At 36.0% G+C, this 13,941-nt stretch overlaps 1 protein-coding gene across 6 annotated transcripts in view; it reads right to left on the bottom strand.

The window, feature by feature from the left end:
* Positions 1-2,015: 2,015 nt before the first annotated feature.
* LOC137638557 (interferon-induced very large GTPase 1-like) overlaps positions 2,016-13,941 on the bottom strand; it is a 15,763-nt gene continuing 3,837 nt past the window's right edge. Inside the window, exons 2-6 of one of the 6 annotated variants that reach the window (XM_068370704.1) lie at positions 11,278-11,397; positions 10,906-11,019; positions 10,530-10,649; positions 10,152-10,271; positions 2,016-8,837 (exon numbers count right to left, since the gene is read on the bottom strand). In XM_068370704.1, coding sequence (XP_068226805.1) covers positions 3,403-8,837; positions 10,152-10,271; positions 10,530-10,649; positions 10,906-11,019; positions 11,278-11,341 — 5,853 coding nt within the window. In that variant the 5' untranslated portion in view covers positions 11,342-11,397 and the 3' untranslated portion in view covers positions 2,016-3,402. The remainder of the gene's footprint in view (positions 8,838-10,151; positions 10,272-10,529; positions 10,650-10,905; positions 11,020-11,277; positions 11,398-13,941) is intronic. The other 5 variants (XM_068370708.1, XM_068370706.1, XM_068370707.1 and 2 more) reach the window with 5 other exon arrangements.

Genomic DNA, 13,941 nt, shown 5'->3' with positions numbered 1-13,941 from the left:
CCTGCTTTAAGGAGAAAATACTCGAGCCATTAAACACTGTCAAACAACACCGAGGAGTAATAATGATGCAATGAATCAGCGGACTTCTTGTAATGACATTATTATGACCGTCATCCATTAAACTATTTTTTTTATACGTGATGGAATGATGGTTCTGTCTTTCATGAAAACGGCCGCTGGAAATGACTGAAGTTTGCCAGTATGAAATTTTACGAGCATGAAGCGCACATTCTTCTGGCGAGGACAGGTGCAGGATTTCATATGTGAGAGAAAGAGAGAGAGAGAGAGAGAGAGAGAGAGAGAGAGAGAGAGAGAGAGAGAGAGAGAGAGAAATATAATATATATATATATATATATATATATATATATATATATATATATATATATATATATATATATATATATATATATATATATATGCACGCATACACATACACACACACATATATATATATATATATATATATATATATATATATATATATATATATATATATATATATATATATATATATATATATATATATATATATATAGGTAACCGTGTGTGTATATATATATATATATATATATATATATATATATATATATATATATATATATGTATATATATATATATATATATATATATATATATATATATATATATATATATATATACAAACACACACAGTTACCTCTTGTAGATGAGAGCACATTAGAGTACAGGATATTCTAACAACTTTTAAGAAAAAGATATGGACAGCAGGACATATAACGAGAACGACAGGCAATCGATGGACATTAAGAATATCCGAATGGGTCAATAGAGATGATAAAAGAAGCAGAGGAATGAAGAGATGATGATGGAACGAAGAACTAAGGAAGTTTGTGGGCATAGACTGGCACAGAAAGCACATACAGTATACAGACGCAACTGGAAGGACATGTCTGTGGACTTTGTTCTGCACTGGTCAAGAAACGGATGATGATGAGACGTATACTGTGTGGTATATATGCAATACTATTACTATTAATATTATTATTACTATTATTAGCTATGTTATCATCCCAGTTGGAAAAGCTGGATGCTATACGCAAAAGTGCTCCAACAGGGACAATCAGTCCAATGAGGAAAATAAGAAATAAGAAATTTCTTAATATTACTAACATTAAAATAGCCGTCATATATACACTTTGGAGAGTCATACGTCAGCCTGTTCAACAAATATACATTTGATGGTTTCACAAAAATAATTATCAACAATAATTCTAATTTTTATTTATGGTGGAGATATTTCAAATACAATATATCAATTTTACAATACAATACAACTAGTTAAATCTTAATACTAAAGTGTATATAATACAAAAATGCTTATTAATGAAAGTAACAATTCAGCTCCTAATTCTTGGAATAGTTGTAACAAGTTTAAATTATGCACACCAAGATTGATAAATAACTAAATGGTAGTTTAAGAACACTTGCGAAATATATGCATACTTTGATTAGATTTTTCAACGAAATAATAGTTTGTTATGTCCTTACTTCACTCCAATTCCCTCTAAACAATCTAAACAACCAAGTTGAAAAATGACAGTACGAGGTGCTTTAAATTTAAAACATTCATCTAACCCAGTAAGTTAAAAAAAGAATCTTTTCAATCTAACCCCCAAGGTTGAAAAATGACAGTCCTTTGGGCTCAAACCTAACTTCAATGATGAACTTCAGTTTAACCCAACAGGTTGTTGAAGGAGACATTCATGTAACTTGCTAAAATGACAGTCCTTTGGGCCCGGCCAGACCAAGCGCGGCTAGCGGCGAGGTTAGCGGCAAGAGGTTCCAGCTGATAATTGAAACCTTAGGTATCTTATGTAGGTGGCCAGATAGGAGTCGCGGGAGCCTCGCGACTCCTATCTGGCCACCTACATAAGATACCTAAGGTTTCAATTATCAGCTGGAATAGGAGTCGCGGGAGCCTCGCGACTCCTATCTGGCCACCTACATAAGATACCTAAGGTTTCAATTATCAGCTGGAACCTCTTGCCGTTAACCTCGCCGCTAGCTGCGCTTGGTCTGGCCGAGCCCTTAGTGCTATTAATTCAACTTTTATTCCAAGACGGTTAAGGAGGTATTCATCTAATCCACTAAAATGACACTCCTTTGCGTTCAACTTCAACTTTTATCCCAACAGGTTGATCAAGGAAACAATTACGTAACCGACTATGGCAATGGTTTGTGCCCAAATTTAACTTTAATCCCAACAGGTTGACCCAGGTGACATGCAAATAACCCACTAAAATGACACTCCTTTGCGCTCAACGTCCACTTTGATCCCAACAGGTTGATTAAGGAAACAATTATGTAACCGACTATGGCAATGCTTTGTGCCCAAATTTAACTTTAATCCCAACAGGTTGACCCAGGTGACATGCAAATAACCCACTAAAATGACACTCCTTTGCGCTCAACGTCCACTTTGATCCCAACAGGTTGATTAAGGAAACAATTATGTAACCGACTATGGCAATGCTTTGTGCCCAAATTTAACTTTAATCCCAACAGGTTGACCCAGGTGACATGCAAATAACCCACTAAAATGACACTCCTTTGCGCTCAACGTCCACTTTGATCCCAACAGGTTGATTAAGGAAACAATTATGTAACCGACTATGGCAATGCTTTGTGCCCAAATTTAACTTTAATCCCAACAGGTTGACCCAGGTGACATGCAAATAACCCACTAAAATAACACTCCTTTGCGCTCAATGTCCACTTTGATCCCAACAGGTTGATTAAGGAAACAATTATGTAACCGACTATGGCAATGCTTTGTGCCCAAATTTAACTTTAATCCCAACAGGTTGACCCAGGTGACATGCAAATAACCCACTAAAATGACACTCCTTTGCGCTCAACGTCCACTTTGATCCCAACAGGTTGATTAAGGAAACAATTATGTAACCAACTATGGCAATGCTTTGTGCCCAAATTTAACTTTAATCCCAACAGGTTGACCCAGGTGACATGCAAATAACCCACTAAAATGACACTCCTTTGCGCTCAACGTCCACTTTGATCCCAACATGATAGTTAACAAAACATTACTCTAAATAACAAAGTCACGATTTTACACTTCTTTGAGCTGGATTTTAACTTTTACCCCACCAAGTTGATTCAGGAAAGATTCCTACAACCCTCTAAGATGAAAAATGATAGTTGTTTTTTGTTCAATTTAAATCTGATCTCCACATTTAATGAAATCTTTCACAATATCTAAAAAGAAAAAATATCTGCATGCAGCCACTCATTGGTCTTATTAAAACTATCTGTAACCTCATAATACTTGATCCTATACATTTATCCTCTGCCTTTCAAACAGTAAAAGAAAATGTCTAAATTTTATTAATTGTAATTAGTATTTATTTATTCAAAGACTCTCGTGCCATTTCTTTGGTTATTTCCCGCCATGATTCAGGAATATCAGGCCGCTGAGCATGATATCTATCGGCTAAAAGAGACTCGTATTTCACTAAAAACCACTTCCAGTAGGGTGTTGCTTCAACAGATATATCCCCTTGGATTTTCCAGTCTGGGAATATTTCATGGTAATTCTTATAAGGATGAAATTTATAGTTTGTTTCCTTGCATCTAAATTCACAATCACCAGCAACCGCTGCGGTGCAATTTTCTGTTACCAACTTTCCAGTTGCGTTCCATCTGAATTTTCCACATGCCCGTGGATAGTGCTCCATTGCCATATGCTTTATTTCCTGTGCTGTGTGGTTTGCCGAGTTTAAGGTGCAAGGTGAATGGCAGAATGGACAAGTTTCGGTACAACCTGCACATTCCTCGAGGATAATATCATAAATGGTGGGCCCATCACTATCTTGTATTTGAATATGGGAATGGTTTCCATAAATGCTGTCATATTTCTCGATCGATTTCCTAAGAAAGTCACACAAGGCTTCCTTAAAAGATTCCAGAGAAAAGATCTGATAGCCCTCTACCAGACTCAGAATATCTTCAAGTGGAATTGGTACCGTGTCTGACACCTTTGCATGGAACTCCTCAGCCCACAAATTCAAGTCTTTTTGTGTATCATGGTCTCCTTCCACTATTTCTGCACAAACCTCCATTACATTTTCACAGATTTTTGATAGTAAAATCTGTACTTCCTTATGAATAACCTGTTTATACCTAGTTCCATTTGCACTTTGCAGAAATAAATACTCATTGATAAAATAGCTGACCCATTTCCGAAGGCAATCATTAAAGTTATCCAAGTAAAGAATAAACTCTTGGAAATTATCTTCATCCAATAGCTTGTTAAGAATTGCCTTCAGCAGAGCTGACTTGAGTTTGACCTGTGACACATTGTTTCTAACGTCATCAGCCAGTTCTCTATGAATATCTCTACCTATTGACGATTGGATTGCTTGAGACATACGCTCTGACAATATTTTTGCAAGTGCCTTTTCATCAGAAACCTTACTAACAGAACTACGGAATACTTCGTAAAACGTGTCATAGCACTCTTCTAAGTAAAATACTGGATTAAGGTTATCTTTGTATTTCTTGAGGTTTTTTTCAAACACTGGCAGTGCAATGTTACACATATGGACAGCTAACTCAACAACAAATGGTTTGTTAAACTTAATCCCCTTATCTATCATTGCATACTGTTTTACAATCTTTATGATTTCTTCTGCATATTCCTCTTTAAAGCTTTGAACTTCTGCTGTGGTGATACGAAGTTCAACTTCTCTACGAAGTTCTAGCATCCTTTTTTCTGCTCCTTGCACCACAGCTAATTCATCTACATCTTTCCTGTCAATAACTATATCATTCATTGTGACACCAAGAACACCTGGCTTCACTGTCATCTGTCTTAAACTTTTCTCAATAAAGTCAGTTGCTTGTGGAAAATGCCAATTAAGAAGAAACTTAACCATTTCATCCCGACAATTTACCTCTTTAACTTCATCTACCTTGATTCTACTCAGCTCATGTATTTGATCACATTCTCTACAGAAATACTGATAAAAGCACAATGCTATACAAATTTTGAATGCCACTTCATCTTGTAGGTCTATTCCAGAGATCTTTATTTCATTTATTATTTCATTAGTTTTTTCTATTATAGCTTCAATGTTACTCTGTTCAATGGGTCCAACAACATCTGACACTAAAGACGTTATAGATGACATTTTGTCGATAAGCATCGTTTTAACTTTATTCTTTGGGGTATCCCTAGTCATCTTTGCAATATATCCAGTTACCATATTTGGCACCCATCTACTTTTAGAGAGCGCCTCCTGTCCGGAAAGTATAAATCTACTTCCCCATGTGTCTATAACATTTTGATCAACAATCTCAGAGAGCTTCTGCTGTATCAAGTTCACAGACATGAACCGTTTATCTTTTAATGCTTCTCTCACAAGAACAAGGTCTTCAGGGAAACTTGCATGTAAAACTTTTGTTATTTTAATTTCAATCTCATCATCACCGTCTTCACGAATACAGTCAATTTTCTTCATCCACTCAGTCCATTTCTCTTTGAAGTAATATTTCATCTCATCTTCTTCAAGAAAACTGTCTACTTGATCCTTTTTAATTTCATTGGCCCACAATTTGGCTTCATTTATAATAAGGAATTTATATTTCTTAACATCTCGCATGCAGTCGACTTGGACTGTTTTTCTCCTCAGTTCATCTTTCAAGGACTTAATAGTTCTATTTATAATGTCATCATAACATTCTTGAAGCTTGATGAAAGAACTAGTCCTCCACTGTTCAAGCACTACAGCATATCCACTTTCAAAATGTTTCTCCAATTTGGATTTCACTTTAGCTAACTCCTTTCCAAGATGACTACGGAGTTCACTGGCAAGTGTAACTTCCATGGAATCAGTTACATAACCACAATTGGCAACAATATTTTTTTGGGTGTTTAACCACTTCATTGCTGCATTTTTCAAACTCCACTGTAATTCTGACAATACACTTTCAAGTGTACTGTATGCTTCAATTTCAAGACTATTCCTGAAATTAAACACGAAATCCTGATCCAGTATTCCATTCCAAAGATCCTTCAACTTAACTGAAAATTCCTGAATGGAAACCTTGACAGCTCTTCTTGGTATTATATCTTTCAACAACATTTCTCTAACTCTGCTCACCCCTTCACTATAACCAGGGTTTACTGGTGCTACAGGAGGATCTCCTTTCCATAAATCGGGAAAATAGAAAACATTTTTGGTATAATCAAAATTTATAAGCTGTCTGAATCGAGTGATTCCTGGTGCATCTTCCTGTTTTCCTGCTGCTTCTGTTACACGATTCAAGGTCTCCATAAACTTCAATTGCCCAAACTTTAGATTCTGAGCGGCATCCGAGCCTGGTACATTCTGGTGGATGAAGAAACATGATGGCTGTAAAGCTAGTCTTTTATTTACCAATTTCATCTTCAGGAGTGCATGGATGACAATTTGAAGTACATCCTCAATCTCAGTAACATTCTCACCTTTAATATTGACTAGTGTCATATCTCCTATTCCAATTACAAAGGTTGCTATTTCATTATCATGTTGGACTTTTTCCTCGCCTAACTCACACGCCCTTAATCCTTCTGTATCAACCACAAGAAGGTACTCATAATCATCAGAGGAAAACTCCTCAGGCAGGTGTAACAGTTGTGCATACACTCCACGTGTGCATCTTCCAGCAGCGACAGAAAACTGCAACCCAAACATTGCATTTAGCAAAGTGGACTTTCCTGAACTCTGAATCCCTAGGACCGAAAGGACAAACATCTTCTTATTACCAATTATCTCTTTCAGCTGCTGTAACACAGCATCAACCCAAACAATGGGAACATGAGCTGCATCTCCATCCATCAATTCCAAAGGAAAGCCTTTAAGCATGAGCTCAGCCATTATTCTGGGAAAGCGATTAATTTTTTGTTTAATATTGTTATAATCACAACGGAGAGATGAAACAGATTCATAAGCTTGAGCAACTTCTCTCAAAAAATGTTCCAGGCCAAAGGAAGCATTTGCTAGTTCCTCTTCAGAATAATTCAAATGATCTTGCAACTGCTGTTTAAAACGAAAATTTGGGGTTTGAGTTCTATTCCTTGCATTGCCATCTTCCATCTGACTAACATTCCTCCACAACTGGTTGAATTTCCTTTGTTGGTCGGGTAGTCTCTCTCTCGATAGATCATCTAGGTAGATTTTCAACCATTTAAGATAATAAATCCGTTGTTCTTTGGAGAGGCTATCTAAATGTTTCATAAACACTTTAAACACTTTTGTTGGATTTTCTAAGTACTTCAACTGTTTCTTTCTTTCACATTGCTTTTCTAGATATATTTTGTTTGCATACACATCAACAGTGCTCTCACCTTTCCTCTTCTGCCTGTGCTCTTCTTTATTCAAATTTGCCCATTTTTTCCATGGATTACATTGCATAGGTAGATTTTTGGTTTTCAGGGTATCTGCTTCCTGCTCATTAATGAAACGTCGGAAACATTCGGCCTTACTTCTGACATTAATGCACTTAGAGTCATCTTCATCCACAGTGATATTTAAAGATTTAGCCGTTTCCTTGAAAACCTCTCCAACACCTTTAGGAGACGCTCTTTTCAAACATAGTTGTACCTTCAGTTCAATTTCTTCTTTGAGAGCTTTGATATTTTTTGCCCTTGCTCCTTCAAAGTCAAATATTATTCTTTCTTTAGTAAAATTCAACTTGTGTAGCAAATCTATAAAGCCTCGAATTTTTACTTTTTCTTCAGACCCAATATGTAAACTGAGTGGTTTTGTAAGCAAAATTATAATGACGGAACCATACTTAGACATTGGCTCTAAAAACTGCGAAAGGTAACTATTTTGCAGGTGTTGGATATCTACCATTACAATAACCACATTTGACACTTCGAAAAGGAAGCGAGTAGTTCCTTCACAATCTTTTCCATTTCCACGTAGATTCAAAATGATTTTGTTACTATTTACCTTTGCTGATCCATCATTTTGAAGCTTAAAAAGCTGCCAAGCTATTTCTAAAGACCCTGCTGAAACTGATCGTTTGTTCATTCCATTCTCACAGTCTCGGTGGAAAAACGTCGGATGACTTTGGTCATTCAGGATTTCATTTAAAAGTCTAGATTTTGAGATAGATATTTCTCCTAGTCTCAACCATGATATAACTGGAGTGGACTGTTTCAGCATTGACACCAAATGGCATCCTTCATTGCCAGAATACTTTTCTGTTACAATAGTTCTCAAAGGCCACAAAAATATCTTTGGTAGGTGTTTCAGAAACGAAGGTAGGATTAATGGAATGGCTAACTTGCACAAGAACAGCTTTTCACAGATTATTTGTTTTACAAAGTCTGATGAACACCTGAGGATTATAGAAAGTACATCTGTTGGATGTGGTGCATAAGAAACATTCAATGAAAACTCTTCTGTCACCTCGGTAAACAAGCTCTCCAAGGCATCTGACTGTATATGTTGGTCTCTCGAGACATTACCTAATTGTGTTTTTATATTTGGTGAAATAATGGTGTCTCTCCCTCTGTAGTCTAACATTAAAAGTTTGTATAGTACATACCAAGGTATATCCTTTGTGGAGTCCAGTTTCTGAGAAGCCTTCTTATTAACTGTCTCTAAAGAAATTTTACCCGGAAAATATGAGGATAAACCAAGTATTTCTAAGAGCTCTTTCTCACCATGTTTCTGATTCAATACATCCATTGTTCCTGAATCACCTTCTGCAACACGACCAAACTCCATCTTTTCTGGGACTGGCCAAGCTTGTCCAACATCACCTGGATTTTCATACAATTCAACTGCAATAAAAAAAAATATGTCATATCCTATTTGCGCAACAGTAACTCTTGCAATATATTTTGCATTAATATTTTTCAAAATGGTTAACAAAACCCTATCAGTTAATAGATGCCCCGTCTTTGCTCTTCCCCAAACACGCATAGCTCAAAAGAAGAATCCAGGAGTACCAGTGCATGCAGTCAACTAGTTCAGCAGTGTTGTCCAGAATTTGAGAAAAAGACAAGTAGATATTGGAGGATGGCAGAACCAGCCATTTGAGCAGAGTACTTTCTAATAAACATATAGAGGGTCTAAAGATGGTGGTGAACTTGAATAAAGTAAGCACCCTAAATTTGAACAACATGCCACTAAGAGTGGCTTTGAAAGTTCCCTTGTCCACCTCATAACCTAACATCTTTTCTCCCCATCCTTATTGACAACTGGTTTTTTTTTCCCCACATAAGTAAGATCACATATATGTGACGCAGCTATTTCAGTAGAACAAAATCTTGTCGATACAATTTGAAGCATTTCTAATACAGTACATATAGGTTATCTATACACATTTATAACTGACAAGTTTAATCTCAAGGATTAATAATAATTACTTTTTAAAATTATAAATATATTTTTAGTATACAGTACACGACTATATGTAAAATGCAGTTACCATATGCACCTAGCTTTTTAACATTATATGGGTTCTCTATAAAAGTTCTCTCGTTACAAGATCTCATGAAAGTATTTGTACCTTCAACTAATGTGACTCCTACAATGTGCAAGATCTTTCATTAAGACTTCTAACAATTAATCCTTGTACTCAAGGAAAAATAAATTTGTTAGGTCCTTCTGACTGTTTACAAATACTGTACCTACTTTTAATTCACTACTTATTATGGACAACTTGGGTAAAAGGGAAGATTAATCAAGGATGTTACAGGCAAATTTACATCCTACGGAGACAAATTACGTTACTCTCACTAAGGGAATTTATCCTGCTATATCAATTATGGACATTCAGACCTCTATGGTTGTTTGACAAAATTCTCCGCAACATCCCCAAAGATCAATAACAAACCCTATAAATATATTGAAATTTAATCAATTTTAGTTAAATAGATCAAGCACAATGACACCTCTAGATAATTTTCATTGGAAACTAACAAGTAATGCTTAAACCTGTCTTAAAATGAATTAGTTATAAAAAAATAGAGTATGAGTGTAGTGATAAAAATCACAGGTTTTAAGAAAAGCTTTCTTATTAACTGTGTTTAAAGAAATTTTAGGCGGAAAATATGAGGATAAACTAAGCATTCCACAGAGTTCTTTCTCACCATTTTTCTCATCTAATACATCCATTGTTCCGGAATCACCTTCTGCAACACGATCAAACTCCGTCTTTTCTGCGAGTGGTAGATCTTGTTCAACATTACCTGGATTTTCATACAATTTACCTGCAATAACAACAAATCTGTCATATCCTATTTAGGCAACAGTACCTCTTGCAAAATAATTTGAATTAATATTCTTCAAAATGGTTAACAAAACCCCATCAGTTAAAAGATGACCCGTCTTTGCTCTTCCCCAACACACATAGCTCAAAAGAAGAATCCAGTAGTACCAGTGTATAGTCAAATAGCTAATTGTGTTTCAAGAAATTTTAGACAGAAAATATGAGGATAAACTAGGCATTCCTAAGAGTTCTTTCTCACCATTTTTCTCATCTAATACATCCAGTGTTCCGGAATCACCTTGTGCAACACGATCTAACTCCATCTTTTCTGGGATTGGTCGATCTTGTCCAACATCACCTGGTTTTTCAGTCAATTTACCTGCAATAACAAAAAATCTGTCTTATCCTATTTAGGCAACAGTACCTCTTGCAAAATAACTTGAATTAATATTCTTGAAAAGTGTTAACAAAACGCTATCAGTTAAAAGATGACCCGTCTTTGCTTTTCCCCAACACACAAAGCTCAAAAGAAGAATCCAGGAGTACCAGTGTATAGTCAAATAGCCAACTGTCTCAAGAAATTTTAGACGGAAAATATGAGGATAAACTAGGCATTCCTAAGAGTTCTTTCTCACCATTTTTCTCATCTAATACATCCAGTGTTCCGGAATCACCTTGTGCAACACGATCAAACTCCATCTTTTCTGGGATTGGTCGATCTTGTCCAACATCACCTGGATTTTCATTACCTGCAATAACAAAAAATCTGTCTTATCCTATTTAGGCAACAGTACCTCTTGCAAAATAACTTGAATTAATATTCTTGAAAAGTGTTAACAAAACCCCATCAGTTAAAAGATGACCTGTCTTTGCTCTTCCCCAACACACACAGCTCAAAAGAAGAATCCAGGAGTACCAGTGCATAGTCAAATAGCTACCTGTGTCTCAAGAAATTTTAGACGGAAAATATGAGGATAAACTAAGCATTCCTAGGAGTTCTTTCTCACCATGTTTCTCATCTAATACATCCATTGTTCTGGAATCACCTTCTGCAACACGATCAAACTCCATCTTTTCTGGGATTGGTCGATCTTGTCCAACATTACCTGGATTTTCATACAATTTACCTGCAATAACAAAAAATCTGTCATATCCTATTTAGGCAACAGTACCTCTTGCAAAATAATTTGAATTAATATTCTTCAAAATGGTTAACAAAACCCTATCAGTTAATAAATGACAAGTCTGTTCTTCCCCAACACACATAGCTCAAAACAAGAATCCAGGAGTACCAGTGCATACAGTCAAATAGTTCAGCAATGTTGTCCCGAATTTGGGAAAAAGACAAGCAAGCAGATATTGGAGGATTGCAGAACCAGGCATTTGAACTGAGTACTTTCTTATAAACATAAAAAGGCACTAAAGATGGTGGTGAACTTGAATAAAGTAAGTGGTGAACTTAAATAAAGCAAGCACCCTACATTTGAACAACATGCCACTAAGAGTGGCTTTGAAAGTTCCCTAGTCCACCTCATAATCTAACATCTCTTTCCTCCTTATTTTTTTTTTTTTTTTTTTGTCAACTGGTTTCTTTCCACATCAGTAAGATCACCTATATATGAGACGCAGCTATTCATGTATAACAAAATCATATGCATACAATTTGAAGCATTTCTAATACAGTACATATAGGTTATCTAAAAACATTAGTAAATGACAAGTTTAATCGCAAGGATTTATGGTAATTGTATACTAATTTTTAGTATACAATACTATATGTAAAATGCCGTTACCATATGCACCTAACTTTTTAACATTATATAGGTTCTCTACAACAGTTCTCTCGTTACAAGATCTCATGAAAGTATTTGTACCTTCAACTAATGACTCGTAAAATTGCACTCATTGTAAATTGATGATGTAATAAGTATTTCAGAATATTTTACTATTTTTCATGACCTAGATCACGATAATGTAGAAGATGTTTCATCAAGACTTCCAATAATTAATCCCTATACCCGTCAAGGAAAAAGAAATTTGTTAGGTCCTTCAGACTGTTTATGAATACTGTACCTACTTTTAATTCACTACTTATTACTCAAGGAGGTTACAAGAAAGTTTACTTCCTACGAAAACAAATTACCTTACTCTCACTAAGGGAATTTATCCTGCTACATCAATTATGGACATTCAGACCGCTATGGTTGTTTGACAAAATTCTCAGCAACTTCCCCATAGATCAATAACAAACTCCATAAACATATTTAAATTTAATCCATTTTAGTTAAATAGAGCAAGCCCAATGACACCTCTAGAAAATATTCTTTGAAACCAACACATAATGCTTAACCGTGTCTTTTAAAATTGATTATCTATAAAAAAAAAAAAAGCTACAGTATGAGTGTAGTGATAAAAATCACAGGTTTTAAAGTAATTTGTATTTTTTCTACCTACAAAAATCATGGAGATCATGGTGATGGGTAGATGCAGATGATTTGGACATGCTCTTTGCATTCCCCAAGAGATATTGGTTCACCAACCTTTCCACTGGGCTCCACAAGGCCCTACCAGACTTGGAAGACCCAGGACTACATGGCTGAGGACTATGAAGCATGAAGTAAGAAACAATGAGTGGAGAATTATTGATTTAAAAGCTCAAGACGGGGATGACTGCCGATATCTAACTGAAGGCCTTTGCGTCAAAAGGTGTATGAGATGATGATGTCAAAAAACTTGTTTTCAGTGAAAACTAGGCGTTTGTTTGGTAAGGAACCCAAGGCCCCTTACCTGTCAAAGTCTCTTCACTTACCACCTTTCGGCTCAGAGATGAGAGGGGCGATTGGGGATGTAAATATAATCTAAAGTTCAAAGATTTGTATAACTAAGAAAAATACAATTTAGTTAAAATTTTGTGATTTAAAAATTTTTGATTTGTTCCTGGCAATTACACACCATCGTTCTTTTGGTAGGGAGACTCGGTGCTTGGTGAGTTAGGAGTCACCCTATAAGCAAACAGGAAGTTTTTTTTTTTTTCCAGAAATGTTAACTTGCCTTGTCTTGTACGAAAGAGAAGGAGCAGAGTCCAGGAGCAGAGTCCACCAACCCATATTTGTCTGTCACTGATTATTATGGTAGTAAGGGCTGCCCTGTTCAAGAGGATTGGTACATGGTCAAAGGAGTTGTCCAAAATAGTGTACCTGGCATATAATAATCCAAGGTTGGAATATATTTCACCCTCCCCCACCTTGTATGAGGAGTATGAGAGGAACTTTTCTAAGTTCTGGAGAATGGAACTCAGAAGTGTAGTTTGAGCTCAGGAGTGTTGTTCACCAGCATCAATTCAGATTGAGCAATTAACACTCCAACTGCTCCATCGCCAAAAGCCAAAGGCAGGTAAAATGAAGGAAAAAGGCCAGTCATTCTGCCTCCACTCCATTTTACCAGATTAACATCTATGCATTGCGATAAGACAAAATGCTTATAGTCCCATATAGGCTCTGGGCTACCTACACGACTAGTTAAGCAACCACGACAAGACCAAGCTCAAAAGCATCATGAGGCTTGTGGTTACTCCTATAGAATAAGGGCCACGAAAATCGGTTGGTACATTTACACCATGACCCTCTACCACAAGCCAATTGCAAGACTCCTCTTGAAGATAAGGGTGTAGC

The sequence above is a fragment of the Palaemon carinicauda genome, chromosome 3, assembly GCF_036898095.1.
Source record: "Palaemon carinicauda isolate YSFRI2023 chromosome 3, ASM3689809v2, whole genome shotgun sequence".
Classification (NCBI taxonomy): Eukaryota; Metazoa; Arthropoda; class Malacostraca; order Decapoda; family Palaemonidae; genus Palaemon; species Palaemon carinicauda.
This window is presented reverse-complemented; position numbering and strand designations above follow the sequence as displayed.